This window comes from Phacochoerus africanus, chromosome 1 (genome assembly GCF_016906955.1).
Source record: "Phacochoerus africanus isolate WHEZ1 chromosome 1, ROS_Pafr_v1, whole genome shotgun sequence".
Taxonomy (NCBI): domain Eukaryota; kingdom Metazoa; phylum Chordata; class Mammalia; order Artiodactyla; family Suidae; genus Phacochoerus; species Phacochoerus africanus.
Window position 1 is genome coordinate 216,106,504 of NC_062544.1, and position 26,226 is coordinate 216,132,729.

The following is a 26,226-nucleotide window of genomic DNA, read 5'->3' on the forward strand; positions in this document are numbered from 1 at the left end:
GTTGTTGCTATTTCTTGGGCCGCTCCTGCGGCATATGGGGGTTCCCAGGCTAGGGGTTGAATCGGAGCTGGAGCCATCGGCCTACGCCAGAGCCACAGCAACGCGGGATCCGAGCCGAGTCTGCAACCTACACCACAGCTCACGGCAACGCCGGATCGTTAACCCACTGAGCAAGGGCAGGGACCGAACCCGCAACCTCATGGTTCCTAGTTGGATTCGTTAACCACTGCATCACGACGGGAACTCCCAACCTGTTCAATTTTTAAAGATTTTGCAAGGGAGTTCCCTGGTGGTCTAGTGGTTAGGACTCATTGCTTTCACTGCTGTGGCCTGGGTTCCTGGCCTGGGAAATGAGAAGAAAAAAAAAAAAAAAAGATCCTGCAAAATAGCGCTCCAGAACAACTATATAAATTTATATTCCCACAAGTGTTAGACTGTCTATTTCTCCCCACCCTTACCAATGATTTTGCTAATCTGAAGGTTAAAACTTATTTTATTGTTATTTGCATTTCTCTGATTATTAATTGTCTTTTCCAAAAGTTCACTGCTGTTTTTTAAATCCTGCTTCTTTTTAACTTTTGCCAGTTTTCCTATTGGGTTGTTGCCGTTTTTCTTACCGATTTTGAAGAACCCTTTACACATTCTGGATGTTAATCTCTCGTCTATTATGTAGGTTGCAAGTACGTTCTCCTGGTCTATCATTTGTCTTAACTTCCTTTACCCTTAGAGTGCCTATTACTTTGCATGAAATCCAACCAGAATTTATTTTTATGTATAACATTGTTTGAGGACATAATTTACCTTATTCTAATGTCAGAAAAAAAATATTTAAAAAAAATTTTTATTTTTTGGTCTTTTGTCTTTTTAGGGCCGCACCCGAGGCATATGGAGGTTCCCAGGAGAGGGGTCGAATCGAAGCTATAGCTGCTGGCCTACACCGCAGCCACAGCAACATCAGATCCGAGCTTCGTCTGCAATCTACACCACGGGTCACGTCAACACCGGATCCTTAACCCACTGAGCGAGGCCAGGGATCAAACCTGCAACCTCATGGTTCCTAGTCGGATTCATTTCTGCTGTGCCACAACGGGAACTCCCATGAAAAATATTTTAAACTTCAAAAGAACCTCTGCTTTATATTTATCTTATAAACTTCCCACATTTTATAAATCAAAATAGTGGAATTGTTAAGAACACAGGACTATGAGAAGGGATTAAGAAGCAGCCCCACCCCACCTCTCACAGCCTGGGTATCTTCCTGCCCAGCAGACACTCGGCACTCTGTGTGCACCAACCTTTCCAGGTGTGTGAAAAACAGAGCTCGGGCTCTGGCTCTTGGGGCAGTTCTCAGGCTCCTCTGGGTCACATGCCACCAGTGTGGGTCCCCATCTAAGAGGACATGGTCCAGCCTGAATATTGTATGAGGCCCAAGTTTAGGGACCTAATAATGCCATGAGGACAACAGAATAATTACTCCAAAGCATAATTCCCTTGTGCAGAAACACCAGTGATTGTGATTTTATTTTTCTGTGTGTTTTAAGTTTCAGTATATGTAGGTTAATAAGTATTTGCTGAATGAATGCATGAACATATTAAGTCAAATCTCTCTCTCTCTCATTTTTTTTCCAGGGCCGCACCCCGGCATATGGAAATTCCCAGGCTAGGGGTCAAAATCGCAGCTGCAGCTGCCGGCCCACACCACAGCCATAGCAATGCCAGATCCAAGCTGTGTCCTCCACCCACACTGTAGCCCATGGCAATGCCGGGTCCCCAACCCACTGAGCAGGGCCAGGGATCGAACCCATGTTCTCATGGATACCAGTCAGGCTCATTATCACGGAGCCACATGGGGACTTCTAAGTCAAATCTTTAAATCATTTGTGATGGGGATAATTAGGAGTCGGCTGGGCACTGAGATGATAAAGGGGGTTAAAGTTAACTAGAAGTAGATTTCCCAATAAAGCCTTAGGAGAGATGCTAGAAGCTGTGGCAAGAATAACACGCTGGTGTGTGTGTCTGCGGCATGGGGGGATCTCAGTCATCTGTGATGAAAAGTGGGAGGTGGGAGGGGGGTGGGGGGGGTGGAAGGATAGGAGATGACGGAGGCAGGGCCAACTGCCGCTCTGCTCTCGGGTGTTCTGACACATCACACTGGCACGGGTAAAACACAGAGGCTGAAAAACACCTGTGGCTGCCTATGCATCTTTGTTAAATACACCAAAAAACCCCAAGTTTCCCAAACTCTGTAACTGGGAGTCAAAAACTGATGCGGCACCTGTAGTCACTGCAGCTCAGGGGGCTGGGCCACAAGGAACCATTTGCACTGCCCTGCTAATCCCCTAGTGAACTTGGCCATAGATATGGTAGACAGCTGACTGGGTTAGAGGTTAGGTGGGGCCAGGACAAGGAGGGCTTGCACTGACCACCCTGCCCCCATCAACCCTGAGAAGTACTAGGGCAGGTGGAAAACAGTCATAGGACCTGCTTGAAAAGGTGGGTGGCCTGTCATTGTTTGACTAAGCTATGCTTTTGTTCATTTAGACTTCTGTTTTAATATTTTCTGGTTGTTGAAGTAAATAATGTTATTGTAGGAATTTTCAAAAACCAAAAAAGTTTAAAGAAGAGAATTAAAAAAAAAAAATCACTCAGAGTCCTTCCAGATATTAGGTTCCAGTAAACTACCTACCAGTCTTTTACAAATTAATAAATTACTCTCTTCCATATATACATCTACCTTTTGGGGGGTATGATTTAAAAATTCCTGAAGGAGAGGGAAAATTAGGAATGTGGGATTAACATATACAGACTCTTATGTATAAAACATACAACCAGTCAGGACCTGCTGTAGCGCACAGAGAACTCTCCTCAATATTCTGTAATATCCTATATGGAAAAGTATCTGAAAAAGAAGGTATTATATGTATATGGGTAACTGATCCACTTTGCTGTATACCTCAAACTAACACAACATTGTAAGTCAACAACACTCCGATAAAATGAATTAAAAAATTTTTAGGAGTTCTCGTCATGGCTCAGTGGTTAACAAATCCAACTAGGAACCATGAGGTTGCGGGTTCGATCCCTGGCCTTGCTCAGTGGGTTAATGATCCGGTGTTGCCGTGAGCTGTGGTGTAGGTCACAGACGCGGCTTGCTCTGGCATAGGCCGGTGGCTATAGCTCTGATTCGACCCCTAGCCTGGGAACCTCCATATGCCGCGGGAGCAGCCCAAGAAATGGCAAAAAAGACAAAAAAAATTTTTTTAATGGGAAGAAAGTCCTTTTATCAGGATAAAATATATGTAACATAAAATTTACTGCTGTAACCACTTCCATGTACAACGATGTTGTGCAGCCATCACCATCGTCTACACGGACATTTCCATGCTCTTTACTGAGCACTCACGACATGACAGACACGCTCATCACTACTTCCAGGCCCCTACAGCCATTCTAACACTGCATGTGCATGGGTGCTATTATGATGCTCATTTTACTGATGTCCAGAATGTGGTAAAAAGAGGTTAAGTCCCTTATGGCAGGTTGCTGACATGGTTAATGACAGAGTCAGAATTTAGGGCGGGTATGCAGGACTCTAAAAATCTCTACTCTCACCCAGTTTTGAACCTCCTTTGGATGAAGGACCCCGGGGGGGAACAGATGTCTTAATGCATCTATTCTCTCCACGTGCAAACACAAGTTTCAAAATTTCTAGTTCAAATTTCAAGTGAGGAAAATGTGAACTATTTCTAACCCAATAAAATGGAAAGTGCACAGTACTCACTCTATTTAGTGCGATAATTTAAGGATCATAAAAATATTTATAGGGCTTTCATGAGCTCATCTGCAGCCTACAGGTCCCAAACCTCTTTTCTACCATTAAGCACCTCACTTTTCAATTCTCCCATCACAAGGTTATGCAGAAACAAGGTCTGTGGTTCAGGACGGGCAGAACAGGCTGACAGTGGCACCAGGAGTGGCTCCAACCCCCACTCTGCTGAACACACTGTTCAAAGCATGGAGCACGCTTGAAAACCAGGAAAGCAATCCTGATAAACTATTTTTTCAGTCCTTGCCCATGAGGTTTTTGTGTTTGTCACCCACGTGTCACCTTAATTGTTTCAGAAAAGAGATCTCATAGTGATGGGATCCAAGCCCAGCACACAGCACCCAGAATTACACATGGGAGTTGATGCTATTCATTTCCTTTATCCTGGTGATGCTCGGAGAAAGACCTGCCCAGAGACGACCACCAGGCTTCATCTGAGAGCAGGTATGATGCATTATTCTACGGGGTGGGGGACATTTGTAGATAGAAACCAGGAAGTAAAAGAAAAGAAAAGAACAAAACACCTCCATTCCCTTCCTTCTCCTTCATCAAATTCAAAGTCAAAATGAGGCAACTTTCACATTTTTTTTTTTTTTGGTTTTTAGGGCCACACCCAAGGCATATGGAGGTTCACAGGCTAGGGGTCCAATCGGAGCTACAACTGCCACGGCAACGCGGGATCCGAGCCGCATCCGTAAGCTCAGGCAGTGCTGGATCCTTAACCTACTGAACAAGGTCAGGGATCAAACCCACAACCTCATGGTTCCTAGTCGGATTCATTTCCGCTGCACCATGACGGGAACTCCAACTTTTACTTTAAAGCAAAGGAAGCTGACAGACTAGCAGAGGGGGCTGCTTTCTCCAAAACACAATCCCAAAGCAAGAACATACACTTTTTACCTCCATGCCAAGGAACAGGGGGAAGGGATACTCCATTTCCAAAACTGGTGGGGTCTATGGCCCAGGGCAGACCCAGCCAGGCCTGGAGGCTGCTCTCCTCAGGGGAAGTGACTCCTGCAGAGTGGAATGACCCGTGGGTGGAGGCAGGGACAGGAAGGAGAAGGGCTGATGAACTTCGCAGGGAGAGCTACCTGACCAGAAGGTGCCTCTGAAGGTGGAATCTAATACTCTCACAAGGGGGTCTGTGAACCTAAGGAGAGATTCAGGGGCATCAACACAAGGGAGCAGAGACATCAAGCACAGTCATTCACGGGCTGTCCAGGCTACCAAGAAACAGCAGGTGGAACACACAGGGTTCTGGGAGAATTGTGACGACTAGAAACATCCTCCCTGAGAGAGTCAACACTATTTTAAGAGACAAACAAGTGTGACTGTGGTTAAAGATAATCGCAGTCAGATGTTGGCAGGAGAAGACAAACATTTCTAGGCCTCTGCTATTTAGGGCATAAAGTGTGTGTGTGTGTGTGTGTGTGTGTGTGTGTACGCCAGGCAATGCTTATGTTAAGAGCTTTGGCGGCATGGGGTTTATATATGCAAATAAAAGTAATACCTGGCAAGAAAAAGCTGCTTCTCGAACTGCTAATCCATCCCACAGCTTCAGGGACCCCATATGGAACTGTACCAAGTTCCCTTAAGGTCAGACAAAATACAGAACTTGATGCAAGGATGAGAAGTGAGCTGCACAGCAAGGTGAGCAGGAGAGCAGGAGACTGAGAAGAAACCAGGACTCAGCTGACTAAACACAGGCTCTTGGGAAAGCTGTCTAATCTGACCGAGGCCCAGTCTCTCACATGTGAAAGGTGTAGGCTGACTCCCTGGAAGAGCAACAAAGGGGGTAGTGTGGTACCACGTGGTAAACCATTTCCATGGACACTTCAGCCCCATCAGGCCCTATGCCCTTCCCTGTGTTATTTCCTTTGCTCAACTCCTTAGATGAAGTCTATTCCTCCTGACCCTTCCAGAGCCACTCCCCAGGCTACTTCTTCAAGAAGTCTCCCCTGCACATAACTCCTCACTCCTCCAGAAGACCTGCCCGAGTCCTCCAAGCCCATTCACCAGAAGAGGCAGAGGGCCTTCAGTTGGCCTTAAACTCCCCACTGTTTCTCATTAGACCAGGGGTCTATGGGTCAACAGAGCACCCCTTCCCCAGAGCACCCCAGGTCTCCCAGATTTGTGAGTTGAAACCCTGACCCTGCTCAATCTCCAGCCCCACCTCCCCCTGAACGGTGGATCCTAAAATAACTAGAAAATTTTACTCCCTGGGTCGCAGGGATTAAGTCAAGGATGGTCACGTGGTCTGACTCCACATAGACAGGCCCAAAGAGAGTCCATCTGAAGGTTTTGACTTCTTCCTTCCTGAACACGAAGGGCTATAAGTGAGTTTCACTGTTGGAAAAAGTTATCTAAATCTAACCAATAATACATTTACCCAAAATGTCAAGTTTCTTCATTTTCATCTAGAAGTGATAAATGTGGTTGCTGAATACAAGAAGCCCTGATGGGTTGCTAACAACAGAAAAGAAGTTTCTGAGCCATAATTGGGAGCTCTGATATTTACCAGAGCACAGCAGATTATTGTAGTAATTAAAGGAACACCTCCAAGACGATCAGCTCTGGACATGATGCAGGATAATAGCACATACTAAACTAGTAAATAAATATCTAGGTCTTTAGTGGAGACCTGCTGAGAAATTGCTTAAGGACCCAACACACTGGCCTCCAGGCATAGGGAGGAAATCTCTTCCTTAAGAAAAACTGTCACCCTGAATCAGCCCTAGGACCCACCAGATCAGCAATTTGTTTTGAACAGGGACACTCCCAGGGATCAAAAGTTGGGCAAAAGGCCAGTAATTCGAGGTCTAATAAGTTACAAGTCTGCTTTCCTGGAAAGCTCTGAAACATATTCACTAATCCTCCATCCCACGTACTGGTCCATCTCAAACTACTGCCAAGTCGAAGAAATAGCTGATAAGGAGAAAGAATATTATTATTCATAAGCTAGCATGTATTGAGTCCATTCTGTGTACCAGGAAGCCAAGGCTATGTTAGGTGATACACATACATACCCTGTAAATAGCTGTATTTCCCCAAGTATAAGGGTGAAAAAATTAGTATACAGAAGCTAAGTAACTTAGACTAATGCAATTTAGTAAACTCTAATGTCAAAATGGGAACTCAGTCTGACCTTCTCTAATCCACACTCTCTCTTCCTTTAGAGACCTGAGCTCAAGAGAGAACCGCCCTCAAAATCCCTCTCGTTTACTTAACATTTACGTCATTAACTTAGAGAAAGTGACAGATGAATACAAGAGAGCTAAGCTGTCCTTGTTCTCTTCTTAGTCAGTCCCTGTTTGTGAGACTAACCTGGACACTGTCACAAAGTGCTAGGATCCCAGCTCCAGAAGCTTTGTGATCTGGCTCTCCTGCAAGCATTTTGGAAAGACATACACTCCACATGACCTCTCCAAATCTGCCTCTGATTGTTAGAAATGAAACAGAAAAATAAGATTGTCCTATTTGAGTCACCAGTCTGATCCCATTCTAAAGATGTCACATGATGCATGTATGAATTTTATGATGTAGGATGCTAAGCATGACCATAAACACAAATCAGAGGTGGGACTAAGTTATAAGAGGCAATATCTGACAAACAAACAAACCGGTTTCAGTCCTTTGAATTTACAGATGTTTAGGATAAGAATGTGCAAAGCTATCCCACCAACAGAATCACGGACACTGCCTCTGTCCTGTCTCTGAGATATGTTCACATTGACACAGAAAAATATGCAAACCCAACAAAGATGCTCCCCAGACAAGCAAACGAGGGCTGAGATCTATACAATACAAAGCACAGATGGTATCTCATGACCCTGGAGCTGGTGCCTTTGGAATAAGAGCTAAGAGTGAGCACACAATCGGGGGTAATAATGCTTGGCATGAAGCCACAGTAATTACAAATCCAGGTGAGTTATGTCACTGATATTTCACAGTGGGAGGAAACCCAGAGGGTGGAGAATCTGGCTGACTTTTTCCCAGGGACCCAGCCAGCCTGGGATAAATGCCAATTGTCACTTGGGATGACTAGGCTTCTCCTTACCCCAAACCCCTCCTCTTCTCCTCCCAGGGCTGGTCTGTCTTTTGGGGAGCCCATCCCACTTATTCTTCTAACTCCTACACACACACTTTCTCTCTCACACACCCCTGAGAACAGACCAGCTCTGATTTTGCTCTTGCAGTCCTGGCTTGTGTACGCTGGCAGAAGGTCACAGTTAAATTTAGACCTGACCACCTCACTGGGAAGGAGCTGGGAAACTGGCTGTTTGAGGAGACCCACAGACACGTTGGGAGAGCAGGCTGATGACACTCCAAATGCAAGCACTATTTGGTGGGCAGGATGTGAGTTAAATTGGGAAGGGGGTATAATTTCCAAACCAAGGCCCAAAGAAACAGGGACCTAAAAATTAGAAAGGCTGGAAAAAACCTCAAAAGGTTACTGAAGTCTTCTGCTTCTGCACAGAATCCAAGTAAGCAAATAGGATTGTTTCTGTTTTTTTTAAACCATTTGTGGAATGGGAACTGGAAAAGGTCTCAGAGGCCACTGAGTATAATGTCCCACATGTTGTAGAGCCAAGTCTACAACATTATCTAGGGGGTCATTCCCACTAGGCTGGAACCTGCCATCACCGTAACTGGGGGTGGGGGTGTACCCCAGGAGGTGGCAGCTGTGGAGAGTAATGCCTCAGAGCAGAAACCAGCGCCAGGGGAAGCCAATGTGGGTAGTGGTGAATGGGAATCTGGCTCTTTTCATCTGGATCCTAGTGTCAAAATATGTAGGAACATGATAGCTCCCTAGGACTCAGGTCATGAATCAGGAAGCGAGGGCCACAGCAATGACCCTTTGTGGACACAGGTTCCCCAGGTGCTTGTGGACCCAAAGATGGCACATGAGCTCTTGAAGCAAGTCAGCTTCAAGTAAGGTACCAAAAATAGGAACGCCATAAACTGCCTGGTTTTAAGGTTCCCCTGTGTTCTCCTGTGATATTTAGCAAAACCTTTTGGAAAGACACTTTCAACATGGTCTGGAATGCAAATGATATCCACTTGGGGATCAGAAGAATGGTAGTAACAGACTTTCCATATGTATGTCAGTTCCTCAGACATGGTCCCTATGGCCCACTGTCAAGTCTACTTCCTCCCTGCTCCCTGCAATAAATACTCTCATAGTAACCTCTGAGAACACTTACAAAGATGTGGGGGTGTGTGTGTGTGTGTGAGAGAGAGAGACAGAGAGAGACAGAGACAGAGATCTGCTGTTTGCTCTAAACTATAAATTTACGAGGGCAATGCCATGTCCATGTTGTTCACTGGCTGTGATTTCCAATTATCCCTAGTCCTGGAGGAGTCAGAGATGACCGGTCCAGCAGGCCTTCACAGTACTGTGGCAGCCACAGACCTCTCTGGGAGGACTTCATGGCACCCTGACTAGACTGGAGTATACTGGCTATCTAGGCCTAGCTTCAGATCAAACTTGACCTTCCATTAGGACTGGAAGGGCATAGGAAGACCCGATGGCATGTCTAAAGATGGTCTCCTGTGTTGCCTTGGCCTTGTTTGGTGACGCCGGGCCAGTGGGATGGATCGTGATTTCATCAGGACCAGTGGAACCTAGCTCTCGGTTCTAGGTTCTGGGACTCCAGCTGTGACTTCAGAGTGGTGAAGTCCCCCTAGACATTCAGGAACAGCAGGTGCAAGTGGCCACTGTAGGGTAGATTTCTATGGGAGCAAATCTAGAGCAGGTGGCTGGGACCTAGTTTCAGGAACCCAAGAGTGATCTCTGATTTACTGGGATCCCTGGTCCCCAGATTCCTTCCAAAGAGCTGAGTCTCCTAGAAGACTCGATCCAGTGCGTGTACCTTCTCCATGGCCCCAAACAAAAGGGCAGGACTATTCTACATTTCACTATCTCCTCTATAAGGTATAAGCAACATGCTATAGACCATGATATCATTTTACTCACTACCAGTTGGGACCTCAGGCCAGTCTTTTCTCTTTTCCAAGGTGCTCTTCTCATGGATAAAATTGAGATTTTCATGTTCTGAGATGCTGTAAAATTCTACTGTCCTATAGTATCACACAATCAAGGCATGCTCTATAGCTTCAGTTTTCCCTAGACAACGAGGGAGGTGGTACCAGTAGCCTCTAGAGCACAGCTCTCGGCCAGGCACTCAGTGATGCTTCAGGAGGACAAAAACGCTGCTCAGAATGAATCAATCCAACCCTCAGCTAAACCAGCAAAACCAAACTTGCCCGAGTTCAACCAGGAGCTGGAGGCACCCACAAAGTCATGTCTTCTCCGGACCTCAGCCTCCAGTCTGAACAGCGGGCTCCCTGATCCCTGTCACACAGCCCCATCTTATCCCTCAGACCCTGGGGACGTGCAGGCCAGCCACGCTGATGTCACATGAAGAGGCCAGGACTGGACGGAAATCAGTCAGCTGGGAGTTAGAGAGTTGGAAGCACAACATCTGTCTCTTCCTGTTCACTATTCTTTTCGGGACTTTCATTATGTTCCTAAAAGCTGGCTAATCTGAGCTCCGTGAGGAGAACTTGTAATTTCAGTCCCATTTGTTTCCTCATGAGTTATGCTGCTCAGAAAGGAAAATGTATAACTGCTCTCTTTGAAAGGCCTGTGGACATCTTTTAGCACGAGAGAGACCACCATCCTCCTGGAATTATGGAGGGGAATGTGAGGATGGCCTCAGACTGGCCCAGGAATGAAAGTTTCTTACTCTAGGGAGTTTGCATTGTGGCTTAGCGGGTTATGAACATGACCGGTATCCAGGGTTCAAACCCTGGTTCTGCTCAGTGGGTTAAGGATCCAGCATTGCCATGAGCTGTGGTGTAAGTCGCAGCTGCAGCTTGGATCTGGCATTGCTGTGGCTGTGGTGTAGGCTGGCAGCTGCAGCTCCGATTCAACTTCTAGCCTGGGAACTTCCACATGCCGCATGTGCAGCTTAAAAGAGGAAAAAAAAAAAAGAAAAAGAAAAAGACAAGAAAATAAAGAAAAAAAAATTCTGTATCCTACTCTGGCACATCAGTGTATCATGGACTATAAAGCTTTAGACAGCTCTGTCCAAAGGAAATATAATGTAATCCACAAATGGGAGCCATGTATTTTATATTAAAAAAACTATAATTTTAAAATCATTTAAAATCTTCTACAAGTCACAGTAAAATGTAAAAACAAACAGCTGCAATTCATTTTAACATATTATATTTAACACAATTATACCTAAAATCCAATTAGTTCAGGATGCAGTCAATATAAAGATTACTGAGCTAGTTTACATTTTTTGTAATAAATCTTTGAAATCAGGGATGTAATTTATACTTTCGGTACATCTCCATTTGGACCAGCCTCATTTCACTCACATGACTAGTGGCTGCAGAATCAGACGGCACAGCTTGAGAAGGCAGGTCTCACCTCTCCCCCCTGCACATCCCTGCGGCTTTGATCACATTACATACTCAGCCCTTTATGAACCCCTGCAGGGCCCAGAGAGAACCCTACTTCTCCTGAGAAGTCCTCGCAGATCACCCCAGGCCTCTGAGCTCCCATCAGCTTCTGTATAATTATTTATCTAGAATAAAACATGATCTATACTAAATAATATATAATATATATAATATACACTTATCAGCTTCTATATAACTATTACTCTATATAGTTACTTTAGTCAGAGATCAGGCACTACACCTTGAAGCATCTTTCCTCATTGTCCTCAGCAACTCTTTTCCTTCTTTTTTGGCATTATTTACTGTTTCATATTTCGGGACGGCTGTCAAATGGGACTGCGAGACCCGCAGGGACATGGAAACACCTTCAACCACTGTTGCTCGTCTAACACCTGCCACGTGGTATTCAAATATTTGGGGAGTGATACCAAAAAGGCTCAATTTCTCGTACAGTTAAGGAACTAATTGAAATCATTCGAATGTGACAGTTCCACAGACGTCTATATACTCACTAATGCTAATAAGAATCCGACACTTAGCACTCACCATGTGCCTGTTCTAGGGGATTTACATCTGTCAACCCGCCAAAGCCTTGTACAAACCCCATGACTAGATTCCATCATCATCTCCATCTTCCAGATGAGGAAACTAAGGCCAAGAGTTTATGTAACGTGCACAAAGTCACACAGGTCAATGGCAGAACTGGGATTCAAGCTCATTCTTGCTCCAGGGTCCAAGGTTTTAATCATTATAACTTGCCTCTGTTCAATCCAGAACAACCACAAAATATATTTTTTACTCCCTGCACAGCAGTAAGTAGCCTAAGCGTCAAAGGCTCTCAGCCACAGTATTTCCTTATGTAAAAAGAATTAAGTTAATGCAGAAAATGTAAACAGAAGTAAACAACAGGAGAGACATGAAATTTCTGGTCCCCGAGGATGTTTCTCATAAATCCTCTTCAAACAAAGAACAGTACACTCTTCCTTTCAAACGGTGAAAAACTGGGGATAACTGGCAACAACTATGTCTTGAAACCTGGGATGTCCTTCGACTTAGCATCTCCACTTCAGGGGATTTAGCCTAAGGAAGTAATTGGGGGTGTGCACCAAGACTTAACTATTAGAATAGTCATTTCAATATTGTTGATAATAGCAAGATTACAAACAACCCCAAGGAGGAAGGTTGAAAAAAAATACAAACCATATTTATACAGGATAAAATAAGCATCTCATGGCATGCTAATAAACAGCTCTCTGAATAAAACGAAAACTCTGACTTGTGGTGTCTGGTGACTTCCCCAGGATAAATACTCTCACTGTGACTGATCTAAAGCTACCAACGGCTTAACTATCCACTCTCAAAATCCTGAATACTGGAGTTCCTGCTGTGGTGCAACAGGATCAGGGGTGTCTCGGGAGCACTGGGATGCAGGTTTGATCCCCAGCCCAGTGCAGTGGATTAAGGATCCAGAGTTCCTGCAGCTATGGCTTGGGTTACCACTGCAGCTCGGATCTGATCCCTGGCCCAGGAGCTCCATATGCCACTGTGCGACCACACACACACACACACACACACACACACACACACACACACATAAAATCCTGAATATTTAACAATCCCAACCCTAGATGAGTTGGCTCCAGCATATCACTGAATGTATGCACAGAAACATTGTGGAAGCTGCTTAGCGTGTTATGTGAAAAAAGTTTTAATACTGCTATATAATGTTTCTGGAAAAGATACAGACTTGGAATTAAAAGGATATATTCAAAAATGTTAATATGGCTCTTTTTAGGCAAAGGAATTTTATCTTCATCTATCTGTATTTCCAAATGTTTCCCCAATGTTTATGTATATTTTGCTAGGCAAGAAAAAAATAATAAAAGTGCTCTTTCCCAGTAACAATAATTTTAAAATGACCTATCTTCAGAGACATGAATCAAAAAGAAAAAAAAGAAAAATCCCTGGACGTGCTATGAAAGCAACTGCACATTAGAAGCCTCAGGAGTAAGGAGAGTCCTAATAACACATAAGCAAGAAAAGGCTGAGGGGTAAAAGCTGCGGCTCTAGCTCTGGGCACCCTGATCTCACCAGGGGGAAGGGTAAGTCATACACCTCCCGTAGGGTTGAATTATACTTCCTGGAAAGGAAAGCTGGGATGTCAGAGTAGAGCTATGCAATCTGTCTATACAGTCTAACTCTGGAAAGGCCCATTTCTGAACCCACAGCTCTTCCTCCTCTTTTCCCACTAAGCTTTTAGCCATTATGTTAAATCAGTACCAACTACTGTCAAGTTCAAGTCTTGTCTACAGTGAAACACTTTGCAGCTGTTCAAAAAATCCTAGACATGCATCTATGTGGAAAGACATTTTGAAGATGAAGAGAAATCAAGTTATAAAGCAGAATGTATCATATGACCCCATTTATTTTAAAAGGGGATAAGCATCTAAAAAAGGGATAGAGTCAATGCTTAACTAGTTCTTCCTAGGTGGTTAGGATTATATAACAAAAGTTATGCTTTTATGACCTCTTTGTTTGCCTAAGTTTTGATTTTTTTCTGAAGTAAGCACACTTACCTTTAAGAATCTAAGGAAAATGAACATAAAAGTGAAGGAGTCTTCAAGGGGAAGAAGGATGCCACGACCACACTGACTCCCCACTGGGGGCTGTGGGGCTCAGGAAAGACGATTCCTAATTCCTGCCCCCATCGGGTGAGCCAAAGTGGGTGGGAAGGGCCTCCACCACTTCTCAAAGCGGAAGCCCAGGGAAGGAGGCAGCCCTGGGTCACAGAAGCTCTCGCTGGAGCTGGGGGAAGGGAGGCGGAAGGAGGCGGGAGCGGGGAGAGAAGAGGAAAGAACAAACCCAAAACACGAGAGGGCTTGTTAAAACACAGACTGCTGTGTCCCGCTCCGGAGTTTGAGTCCATGGGGCCAAGAATCTGCATTTCCAGCACGTTCTCTGGTGGTAACCCCACTTGGAGAACTTCTGCTCTAAGGAAAGAGAGAAGAGGAGGAGGCAGGGCTCAGGTGTGAGACGGACATCCAAAACCTGTGCAGAAGTGAAGTGCTTACAATTCTTTTTAATAGCGAGGCTTGCCTCCCCTTTGGATGGGGAAAGATTATATCCCTTTCTCCCCAGGGGCAATAATGAAGATGTTACCAGTGGGAGGGCAGACACTGGGAGTGTCCTGAGAGCCTGGTAGACACTAGGCGCTGTCAGAGACCAAACACATGCCTGCAACTAATTCTGCTCCAGGGAGACCTGGAAACAGAGGTGTTTTATGAGATACTGTTCCGACCTAGCAGCAGAAGGGGTTTCCCTTCCTTTCAGTCTGCTAGTTTCCTGGCTGTGGTCTCCAGGAAAGCAAGAAGAATGTGAAACGACCTGTTCTGTAACCCTGGTCTTTGCTCTTTTGCCTGGCTGGAGCCAACCTGGCAGCCTCTGGCTGCCTCGCAGGTGTAACCAGGGCCTCCCTCCTTCCAGGAAGTGTAACACAGAAGGTTCTGTCAGCCTCAAAAGAGGAGTCCCATTGGTTACTGACTAGACCAAACAGCAGCGGAGCTACCCATGTCTCTCATCTACAAGGAATACACAAGACACGGGTCACACCTCAGAGAAATGTCCAGAACCTCAGGGGCTGCTGTGGGCAGCTAGTCACACTTTTTTTCTAGGCAAAGGAGTATGAAGAAGACCCGCAAAGCTTTGCGCAGGAAGGGCATGCAATGAATGCTGGCTGATGGGATCAGAAAAATGTCTCTCATTAGGTTGCAGCCAAAGTCAGGGGGCAGCAGGACGTGACGTCTTTGTACATAACATAGGTTCTCAGGATCTAAACGTCAAGACTGGTGCAGCCATGCTACAATTCTTGCACATTGTTTTTCATCTCAGAGAAGAAGAACTTGAGGATGCTTAGGTATCTTGCCAGGACCTTCTTTCAAATGTTCCTTTATGTAGCCACAATGATTATGAGAAGTATTACAGGCTTTTCAAAATTTTTAAAAATTTTAACTGATTTAATAAAAATAAAAAGAAGAGGGACATCCCTAGCATGCTTCTAGATCGCAAGCTCTCTTCCCCCACAGTGACAACGCTACAGCATGGAGGCACAGGTGACAATGGTTGGAATCAAGACAATTAAATTGCTTAGGAACATAGATTTATACAGTATTACCACCTAGAAGACCCGCAAGTATTTAGCTGGCGGTCCCCTAAGGAAGGGTTCTATGTCTAGTATTACAATTACCGTTACCCTGAGTAGCTAACCTTTTAAAGCATTTTATATGCCTGCGTTATGCTAAGCCCTTTACATACATTATCTTAACTAATCCTCACAACAGCCCAATGGGCTCAGTGCCATTCTCGTTCCCATCCATTCTCCCCCAGGATCTAGCACAGGGCTGGGCAAGCAGTCAGCACATAAACATTTGTCAAATGAATTAAAACACTGCGTGTTACATAAAAACTAGTGACAGTCAAAAATGGAATGATAGGAATGCATTTCATTGATTCATTTCCACCTGAAAGGGTACACTTCATGAAAAGAGAGAAAAAAGAAAGGGGAGAAAGGGACCTTGGAAATAAACTGAATCGGAGGGTAAAACATGGACAGATATTTACAAAGAACAATGTGCAGAAGCTGCTCTGCGAGAGACTGAGATGGGACTGCTGTCCCTGCCTTCTATGGTCTTGGGACAGAACAGCCACGCAGAGCAGAGCAGGCAGGTCCAGATCCCAAGGACTCCAGGCAATGCAGTCACCCCCCCAACCCTGCCCCGGAACCATAGATCATTCCAGTCAACGCCTAAGTTCCAGCTTAGAGTCAGCCTCTACCCCTCTCAGCTGGGCCAGCATGACTTTGTCCAAAGTAAGAGACACCATATGCCCAGGAAGAGCCCTGAAAAAGGGCTCTACTTCTGACCCTGCTTAGTCCTAAATGGCCGGTTTCCTCCTATAGAAAAAAAGGTCTATTCAGTAATCTCTGAGGTTGCTTCCAGTCCTAACTTCCCACGATACAGCCCCTTCTGCTTGAAAAGCCCCCCTTGGGCTTTCAGCCCCTTGCTCTTTCTAGGGCGTGGAGAAGTCTGGGGTTCAGTCTGCAGGAGAGGGCAGGCTGTGCAGCCCCTCTCACTGAAAAGGAGCAGGATTTCAAAAGGATGGGAGTATTTTTAGGGCAGAGGAGAGGAACAAAAGTGACAGTCACTTTTGTTTAGTTCACCACCCAAGGGATAGAAGCCTTGGGGCCTCCATGTATGCATATCCTTCTATTTATCTTCCAGGAAGTGCCTTTACTACTATGATAATTGAATTGAGGAGTTCCCGTTGCGGCTCAGTGGGTTAGGAACCCAACTAGTATCCATGAGGATGCAGGTTCAATGCCTGGTCTTGCTCAGGTGGTTAAGGATCTGGTGTTGCCATGAGCTGTGGTGCAGGCCGGCAGCTGCAGCTCTGATTCAACCCCTAGCCTGGGAACTTCCATATGTCACAGGTGTGACCCTTAAAAAAAAAAAAAAAAGACAAAGAAAATTATATTGAGCCTTTAGCATGTTTCTCTTGGTTTTCTCTGCCTCCCCCGGATATACCCTAATCTGGGGAGGATTTTCACATCCGCCTATGCATACCATCCCTTAACTAGATCCTATGCTTTTCCTCCCATACCTGATTCTCTGACTAGTGAGCAGTAATAAGTATTGCCGGCCAATCATAATATAGCCTAGTAGAAATAGGAGTATGTGGATTCAGCTGGGGTGGGGGAGATTAGAAACAGAAGCCAAATATCCCTCCTCTGGTGCAGCCGTGAGTGCAAACAATTGCTAACTGTGCTGTAGGCAGGTCACCCCAGTGGTTCCATATGCTACAAAGTGGTAAGTCCTAACCTGAGATTAAAAGATAAAAATTCTAACTCTGTGTTTTTATGCAAAATAAAAGGTTGGGTTTTTTTTTTCTTTTTCTTTTTTGAAGTGAACATGAGGGATTCACTTCCGAGCCCAGACAATGTTACAGGCCTACCTTAGTCTGGAGGTGTATTTTTGGTGTCCTGCTTAGTGATGTTCCTCTTGAATCTCGTCACTTTTATTCTGCTTTGAGGTTACCCACACCTTTCTAAAAGAACTCGGTGTTATGGTTTTATACATTAAATTCAGTTTATTAAATGAGCTGTCTTAATTCATGGGCCAAAGACGAGACATTCGCATCAAGACATAAGGTTCCTGTTGAGTGATTCTGGGAAGGTGGTGGCGGGGGAAATTATAGATGAGGATGACTTGGGATGCCCTGTACACCCCCATCAGCCCTACCCAGACCTGGTGATGGGAGACCCAACCACCCCTGTGGTGGAAGAACCATGGGAATGTGGTGCCAGCACCTCTCCGGTGGGCTGACTCAGCTTGGATAAATTACCGGCCTTTCCTCTCTTTACCTCTGAGATACTCAGTCTCCTGAACCAGGCACTGTCTCACGGTCTAAATGGGGAGACGTGATGGCACAAGGGCTTGAGATGCAATGACAATGATACAAACTGGAAACAAGTATAAATAACCCCCATGCACACGATGGAGAAGCAGAGGTGGGTAGCGGTCAGGAAAGGCTTCCAAGAAGAGACTTTTGTCCACATACTCAAAGTTAATTACAAGTTCATTGGTAAATTAAAGGCTCTACAACTGGCTTCTACCTAGCCAGCTCAGAAAAAAACTCTAGGCTCCGTCATCTAAGAAGTCACATATTCCAGTCTGCAAAATCTTAGCAACCTCCAGGGGACTCGAAATCCTTTTGGTCCCTCGGAAACAAGTTGCTTTTGAAAATTTTAAGATCACTAAAGAAGAATCCAGAATGCGCCCACTTCTTCAGGTGCAGAGGAATGTCTAAATAGCCAAAGCAACACCGAAACTTTTCAGAGAGCTTGATATCAATGATTAATCATCCTTTAGACACACATGCCATTATCTCACATTTGGCTCTTTTTCACATCCAAAAAGGCAGTTATAAATATATTCGCTGTCTTTCTTTCTTCTCACTCATCTCTATATCCATTCTACCCTTGGTTTTCAGTTTTCCTGCCCTTCGATACTAATTTCAAGGTCAGGAAGGAAGACCATCTTTCACCAAACCTCTTTGCCACACTCAATAGACCTGAAAGAACACAAGCCTTCCTTGCTTTTGCAAAAAGACAAACTCCACCATATTGGTCCATATTTTTCTCAAATAGGATCTCTGAAGGCTACACAGGTATGTTCTTCTAAATAACTTTCACCCCAGTGTGAGCAAACACAACCACTTAGGATTCATCAGAGCAAGTCCAGGATAGCTTAGCTTTGAGTCAAAAATAAGCAGAACATTCCACTTCCTCTTGGTTCCCTTTTCTCAGACTTGAGGAGGAGGTGTCCTTTAAATGATGAGTGACTGGAAGCCAGTTAGTCAAGGCCCCTTGACTAGGGAAGCACAGTAGCGGGTTCTGACCCATTAGCTTCAGAGTCATCTGTACAACCAGAGAAACTGGTTTAACTGAAACGGGAGGCCAACAGGGAGGTCCCTGATGTGGATGCCCTCCACTCCCATCAGCCTCTTCCCTGGGCCCTTCGCTATGTTGCAATTGGGCAATTCTTCCGAGAGTTTTGGGGCTCTGGACAAGGCATGCAAGTTCAGTACAAGACCTTATCTTTTCAGTCTGCTTCTGAAGAGATGCCTATAGTCTGGGCGGGGTCTCAGAGCTCCCATCTCTGTTAGATCAGACTCAGGGAGCCCCAGGGCAGGGCCCAACACCTCAGATGCCATCGCCCTGCCCCGTGGCCACCAGGAGCTCTTTGAAAGAGAGCTCCCCCACCATCTTCCTCATATCCGAGCCCCAGTTTTCCATCTTCACATGTTTCAGATCTAGGAAAGAGGAAGGGGGACAGTGGGAGAAGGGGAGAGGCATCCACCTTGGTCACCCTCCTTTGCTTCTCCTGCCTTTTTTTCTTTTTAGGGCCACACCCATGGCATATGGAAGTTCCTAGGCTAGGGGTAAAACTGGAGTTGCAGCTGCCCGCCTACACCACAGCCATAGCAACACAGTTCTGAGCTGCATCTGTGACCTGCGCTATAGTTCATGGCAATGCTGAATCTTTAACCCACTGAGCGAGGCCAGGGATCGAATCCACATCCTTGTGGACACTACATTGGGTTCTTAACCCACTGAGCCACAACAGGAACTCCCTTTCTTTTCCCTTTTAAGCTGCTCACTGCTCAGGCCTCTTGCCTTCCTCAGCCTTCAGCTGAGGGTCAGTGGTCTCCTCCAGCTCTGGCTCTAGTAACACCCCTTCTCTAAGTCACAGAGCCTGCAGCCACCAATTTCCCAGTGCCACAGGCAGGAGGTGGCCCAAGAGGCACCCCAAGTGGGCTCTCCACTCCCTCCTCACACTGCAGCATGGAGGGCCATTCACAAACAAAGCAGAGGCTGAGAGACCCCTGGAGAATTACCCTGTAAGGAAGCTGGGGCTGCCACACATCTGGACTCAAGGAGGCAGCTGCAGGGCCTTTAGATAAGCACCGCCCAAGTCCCACATTCTGCCTTTGGACAGGAAATGGACTCCCAAGAAATCCTACTTGGAAACCCTTCACCATGAAAGCAGCCTAGCCTTCAGCGCAAACGCACCCACTCAGATTCCCTTTGGCCATTTCCTGCTTCCTCTCCCTTTTAACACCCTCTTCCTTCGATTCCCAGCCTTGGTGCTGAATGTTCCTGTACTAGGCTTGGATTTTTGCAAGGATCCCAGGCCTCCTAAGATTCCTTCTCCTTCTGAATTCGGGTTTTTAGAGAAGGCTACTACACAGTTCCACCCTGTTCTAATTAAATGCAGAGACTGAGAGAAGCTAATGCTGAGATTATGAACCATAATGACTTAAGAGGAAAGGGCCTTCAGATGTAATTAGTTTCTGCTGCCTTATGTCTGCCTGGGATAGAGAATTTGTCAGACTGTGTGGGGTGGGCAGAGAAGGCGGTGGCTACTTGGATGAAGTTTATTCACTGGTAAGTCCAAGAGAAAAGTTGGAACTTTACCAGGTGAGGATAGGTAAGGAGACTGGGGCATAGCAAATGGGGCTGGAGGTGAGAGACCCAATCAATAGGTGACAATTTAAAAGGGCGCATGTTGAGTGAGAGCCTATATTCTCACTTCTAACCAGAGAGAAACAATTTCTGCCACCCTCCAAGCTGAGGTGTTAAAGTGACATGAACTTCATTAGGAACATCTGCTACCTCTGTCTAGGAAGGTCCCGATTTCTTTTTCAGGATAGGTTCCACATTGATAACCTTCCTTCTGGCACTCTTCTCACTGTCTTGCTTTGCAGGCTGATTTGGAAGAAATTAGTTGCTTCCTGCCTGCAAGTCTCCGCAACAACACCCAAATTAGCAGAATAATTAAATACAGTCCTAATTGGGTACATAGAGAGTTCTTGGTTAATTAATGAGCCAAGCTCTGGCCCCGAGTTGCAAACCCACGCTGGCCTGCCAAAGCTCAGAGAAAAGCCCGCTCCAGTCCCAAAAGAAAATTGTCACTTGGCAAAAATAGTTCCTGGTGTAGAGACAAGTGTCAAACACATTCCTATAGCTAGGAGTCATCTGTTAACCCTGTGGCTGAGCTCCATATGTAAATGAGAGCAGGGAAGTGCGATTCTGCCACTGCACGGACGGGACGCGCAGAGCTCAGAGTGCCCTCTTCCCATCCCCCGCATCCGCGCCCCACCTCCTTGAGGGCTGGCGCTCAGACAGCCAAAATCACTTATAAGTAACTGAGTTCCCAAAATGCAACTCCGTATCCAAGTCAGAAGCTCCCCCAAAGCTAGCGACGGTGCCGCGGAAACTGAACAGTTGGGAGCGAACTCTCCCTTTGCCGCGCTCCACTCGCCACCCTTAATTTCCCCAGCCCACGTTCTCCCCAACCCCTCTCTCAGTCTTCCCAGTCTTTGGCTAAAAGGAAGGCGCCAACGCCGACAGCCACTCACCTCTGCATGGGAAACAACAGCAGCACTTCGCAAAGAGCCACCCCAAAGAGGGACCTCGGGTGTACCCGCGGTCGCCGCCCTTCATGCTGCCCCGCGGCCCTAGCACTCCCGCATGGCCCGGGGCGCCAGCAGCGGTGGGTGCTCAGCGGCCAGGCCACCTCCGCGCTGCGGCCCGGGAGCCACCTCGCAAACCCGACCCTCCCTCCCCACGGTCCTCTCCCGCGTAGCAGCTGCCGCTCCGACTTTCTGGGAGCCCGAGCCACCTTGGGGAGGAGGGGAGGGGCCGGCGGGGAGAGGGCGGGACTAGGGGCGGAGTTCCGAAGTCCAGCTGTTTGCCCCAGTCCCGCCAGCAGCGTGGCCCAGAGCCTTATGCAACGCCACCGCGGCCCTGGGCACAGGGCACACCAAGGGAGACAGCCATACACAGCACGCCACCCCCACCCGGGCGCAAAACAGGTGCTACTCCTTTAGTGGTTTCCTCCCCTCGAAGGCTACCACAATCCCCTTTGGCTTAAAGTATACAATGCCGTGAGGCTAAGGCTAAAGAGGTGGGAGAGGAGCAGATTTAGAACGTTCCGGGAGTTTGGGGTTAATAGATGCAAACCATTGCATCTGGAGTGGATAAGCAATAAGATCCTACTGTATAGCACAGGGAACTATATCTAGTCACTTATGATAGAGCATGATGGAGGATAATGGGAGAAAAAGAATATATATATGACATTATATATATGATGTATATTATATATATGACCTGTGTATATGACTGGGTCACTTTGCTGTACAGTAGAAATTGACAGACCGCTGTAATCAACTATAATGGAAAAATAAAAATCACATTAAAAAAAGAAATTCCTTAGCTGATTATATTGTAGTTGATATACGACAAGTACACACACAAGAGTAAAAACATACATTTCTTTTCTTTTTTCTTTTATTTTTTTTTGTCTTTTTGCCATTTCTTGGGCCGCTCCCGCAGCATATGGAGGTTCCCAAGCTAGGGGTCAAATCAGAGCTGTAGCCGCCAGCCTATGCCACAGCCACAGCAACGTGGGATCCAAGCCGAGTCTGCAACCTACACCACAGCTCACAGCAACGCCGGAGCCTTAATCCACTGAGCAAGGTCATGGATCGAATCCAAAACCTCATGGTTCCTAGTCAGATTCGTTAACCGCTGAGCCATGACGGGAACTCCAAGACATACGTTTAAAAAAAGAAAAAAAAAAAAAAGACTAACTAGATCATGCTTTTTCTCTAAAAGTTTTACCTCCTCCTTCTCCTCAGCCTTGGGACATGGACAGCCTCCTCTGTGTTGAAGACTCTTTCACCTACCCTTTTCTTTCCTTCTTTTTAATATTCAGTACTACTACTACTAATGCCTCCCCTTTTTATCGGCTCCCCTTATTATTTGAGAAAAAGCAGTCCAGATTGGAAACCATAAGACCGAAGTTCAGAGTGGTTTTGTAACCTACCAGCTATTTGACTTAGGCAAGTCTTTTCACTTTTTTGATCTTCAGGTTCCTCGTTTAAAAAAAAATAAAGTAAGGAAAAAGAATTCCCATGCTATAGGATTGCTAAGAGAATTTTTTTTTTTTTGTCTTTTGTTGTTGTTATTGTTGTTGTTGTTGTTGTTGCTATTTCTTGGGCCGCTCCTGCGGCATATGGAGGTTCCCAGGCTACGGGTGGAATCGGAGCTATAGCCACCGGCCTATGCCAGAGCCACAGCAACCCAGGATCCGAGCTACGTCTGCAACCTACACCACAGCTCACGGCAATGCCGGATCGTTAACCCACTGAGCAAGGGCAGGGACCGAACCTGCAACCTCATAGTTCCTAGTCGGATTCGTTAACCACTGCGCCACGACGGGAACTCCCGGATTGCTAAGAGAATTTTAAAAGACATATCCATGGAAGCAGATATTAGAGAGGAGATGTTTAATAGTTCCAGTTGAATGAGTAGCTACAGAGAAATTGCAGACATTTTACTTGTGGTGGAAGACTTTTGTTCACCCTTCCCAACCATGCCTAGTGGGTATATCATCCCTTTACTTAAATCCATGTTTCTTTTTTTGTGTGTGTGTGCTGTTTAGGGCCACTCCCACAGCATATGGAGGTTCCCAGGCTAGAGGCTGAATTGCCAGCCTACACCACAGCCACAGCAGCACCAGATCCAAGACGCATCTGCAACAGCACAGCTCATGGCAACACGGGATCCTTAACCCACTGAGCAAGGCCAGGGATCGAACCTGTGTCCTCATGGGTACTAGTCAGATTAGTTTCTGCTGAGCTACGATGGGAACTCCTATCTGTTTCCTTTTTAAGTCTTCATATTTCAAGACAAAAGTCACAGCCTCCTTGCTCCCCAACAAGCCTACCTGAACCACATCGACTGGAGCTTCCCATGAAACAGTGTGTGTATCACTCACAAAGCATCTTTCCCATTTGTTTCCAGATGTCAGAGAAGAGATTGCACTCAGAAAGCCGAGAAAGACCACTGGTCAGGAAAAAAAGTGTGTGGGGGGGGTTGCGCGAGGACTGAAAAACAGAAGGTTGATCACCCACTTCCCACCTGGAGGAAAGACAGCCATAGGACAAGACTTTTAGGAGTTACCAGGATTTGGGGCTTCCTTTCTCAGTTTGACACATGCTTAGGTTTTGTGCCTTATTCATCTGTGTTGCAGCACCAGCCAAATGGTTGGGACACAGTATATGCTCAGTAAGTACCTAGCACCACTTCATAGGTAACAACAGCTAGCATTTATTGAGCATTTATTTATGCTAAGCAGTTTCCCAGGGGCCCTCTATACATTAGCTTCTCTATCCAAACCAAGAAAACTTGTAAAGTAGTGTCCTCTTTAAATCCCAAGAAACTGAATGAGTGAATGATGATGAGACTTTGATGGTTTAACTTTGAAGAGAAACTCTAAAAAGCTTCACCCCAGAGCAAGAGCAGAAACTAAAGTCAAAAATCTAACTTCTAGGTCCTACTACTGCCATCTATCTCCCTGGGATGGCCTCCCCTGAGGAAAATGAGATAAGAATCTCACTGTCAGGAAATGTGTCCCTGATGTTCCACATATGAAACAGAGAAATGAAAGTTCAAATCGCTCATGCAGTCCGAACCCCAGGTTCCTGAAGACACTGATCAACCTGACTATCAGTCAGTCTCATCTTGCCAGCTTGAATTACTGTAGGACCATATTTCTATTTATCCTGGGTTATGGTTATGACTTGTGGCAACCACTGCTGTTGTCTAGTTCTTCCTTCCATATCACCAAGGACCACGCTCATTTTGCTGTTTTTGCAAGCCCAGAACAGAAAATGGCCAGGACCATCAGCACTTCTAAAAGGGAGCTTTGCTTGCTTGCCATCCACCACATATGTGCTATGATGCAACAGTGGATATCTGGTCTACCCACCAATTCACCTCTTTGAATTCTTTGGAGGCATTCTGATAGGAATTCAAAGATGCTTCAAAATTGCTTGACTAACCTGTTTCCTTTTTACTTAAATCTTTCTCTGATCTGAAAAAGAACATTGATTTTCAAAGTTGTGTTAGTTTCAGGTGTACAGCAAAGTGAATCAGGTATAGAAACTAACACAATGCTGTGAATCAACTACACCCCAATAACATCTAAAAAAAAATCTTCGTCTGGGTCTTTGTGTTCAGGTGACACTGGGTCATCTTTCCATCATAATTTTTTGCGAGAGGCTGGTGACATCATCTTGCATCTTGGCTTAAATTAGATATCTCAGGAATACCCAGCCCTTACTTTGGAAATTAGAGTACCAAAAACTATTAAATATAAAATAAGCTTCAAAGATATACTGTACAACACAGGGAATATAGCAAATATTTTATAATGACTATAAGTGGGGTATAACCTTTAAAAAGTGTGAATCACTATATTGTACACCTGTAACTTGTAATATTGTACAACTATACTCAAATTAAAAAAAAAAAAGAAATCAGAGTACCAGTAGACCCTAAAATAGTCTTAATCTCCATGAAAAGGATTCATCAGGTATGGTCTTACAGCCGAGGAATCCGTCCTATTCTCAACTTAAAAGGCATAAAGCCATAGGAACACCTACTCACCTCAAGTTGATATGGTCAGCACATTTTTGGCCATCCTGGAGACTGGTTAGGCATCCATAACCCAAGAGTCCCACTGCCATCCTCATGTGCCTTTCGGAATGAGACAAGTGATGCCTACAACCCAGCAAGAAGTCTTAGACACCACTGGGGCACTGACTGCAGGCCGATTCATTAATTCCGCAAATGCTTAGTGAGTGTCTACTATGTTCTAGGCACTGGGTCTACACTGGCGAACAAAAACAATCCCAGCCCTGTGGAGCTAGCCACTAGGATAAACTCAATGTGAGTGTGAAAGCAAAGGGAACCAATGTTAGCTATTTGACCAAGTTTTGAGTTCAAGGACTTAACAAAATAGGTGCCTGAATCCTCTATCCAGCATCTAGATGTTTCAAGGTAATGTCCTCAGGACAATTTAGAGGGAATGGTAGGGCAATGGTTTTTAAACACAGATGCTTATTAGAATCATCAGGGAAGTTTTTCTAAGTTCCAGGCATTAGTTTTATCTTTTTTGTTGTTTTTAAGCTTCTCCAGGTGATTCCAGGGTGGAACCAAGTTTAAGAAGCATTGATGCCTGGGTCTTCCTCTCCCCATTCCTCTCAAGACTCAGATTAATTCACTCCGGGTGAGGCTGCATCACGTTTTTTTTTAATTTTTTTTCCCCTTTCTTTCGTCTTTTGGCTGCCCTGAGGCACATGGAGTTCCCAGGCTAGGGATCAGATCCCAGCCACGGCTGGGGCCTGAACTGCAGCTGAGGCAACGCCAGATCCTTAACCCACTGTGCCAGGCTGCTGATCAAACCTGCATCCTGGCACTCCCAAGATGCCACCAATCCTGTTGCGCCAAAATGGGC

General features: G+C 45.7%; 1 protein-coding gene across 8 annotated transcripts in view; it reads right to left on the reverse strand.

Annotated features, from left to right (window-relative positions):
* KALRN (kalirin RhoGEF kinase) overlaps positions 1–26,226 on the reverse strand; it is a 697,683-nt gene that overhangs the window by 108,142 nt on the left and 563,315 nt on the right. For 2 of the 8 annotated variants that reach the window (XM_047790507.1, XM_047790498.1), the window contains exon 1: positions 21,278–21,551. The exons of 2 other annotated variants lie outside the window; for them this stretch is intronic. In XM_047790507.1, coding sequence (XP_047646463.1) covers positions 21,278–21,362 — 85 coding nt within the window. In that variant the 5' untranslated portion in view covers positions 21,363–21,551. Of the gene's footprint in view, positions 1–21,277; positions 21,562–26,226 lie in introns of those variants that run through there. 4 more of the 8 variants (XM_047790533.1, XM_047790523.1, XM_047790555.1 and 1 more) reach the window with 3 other exon arrangements.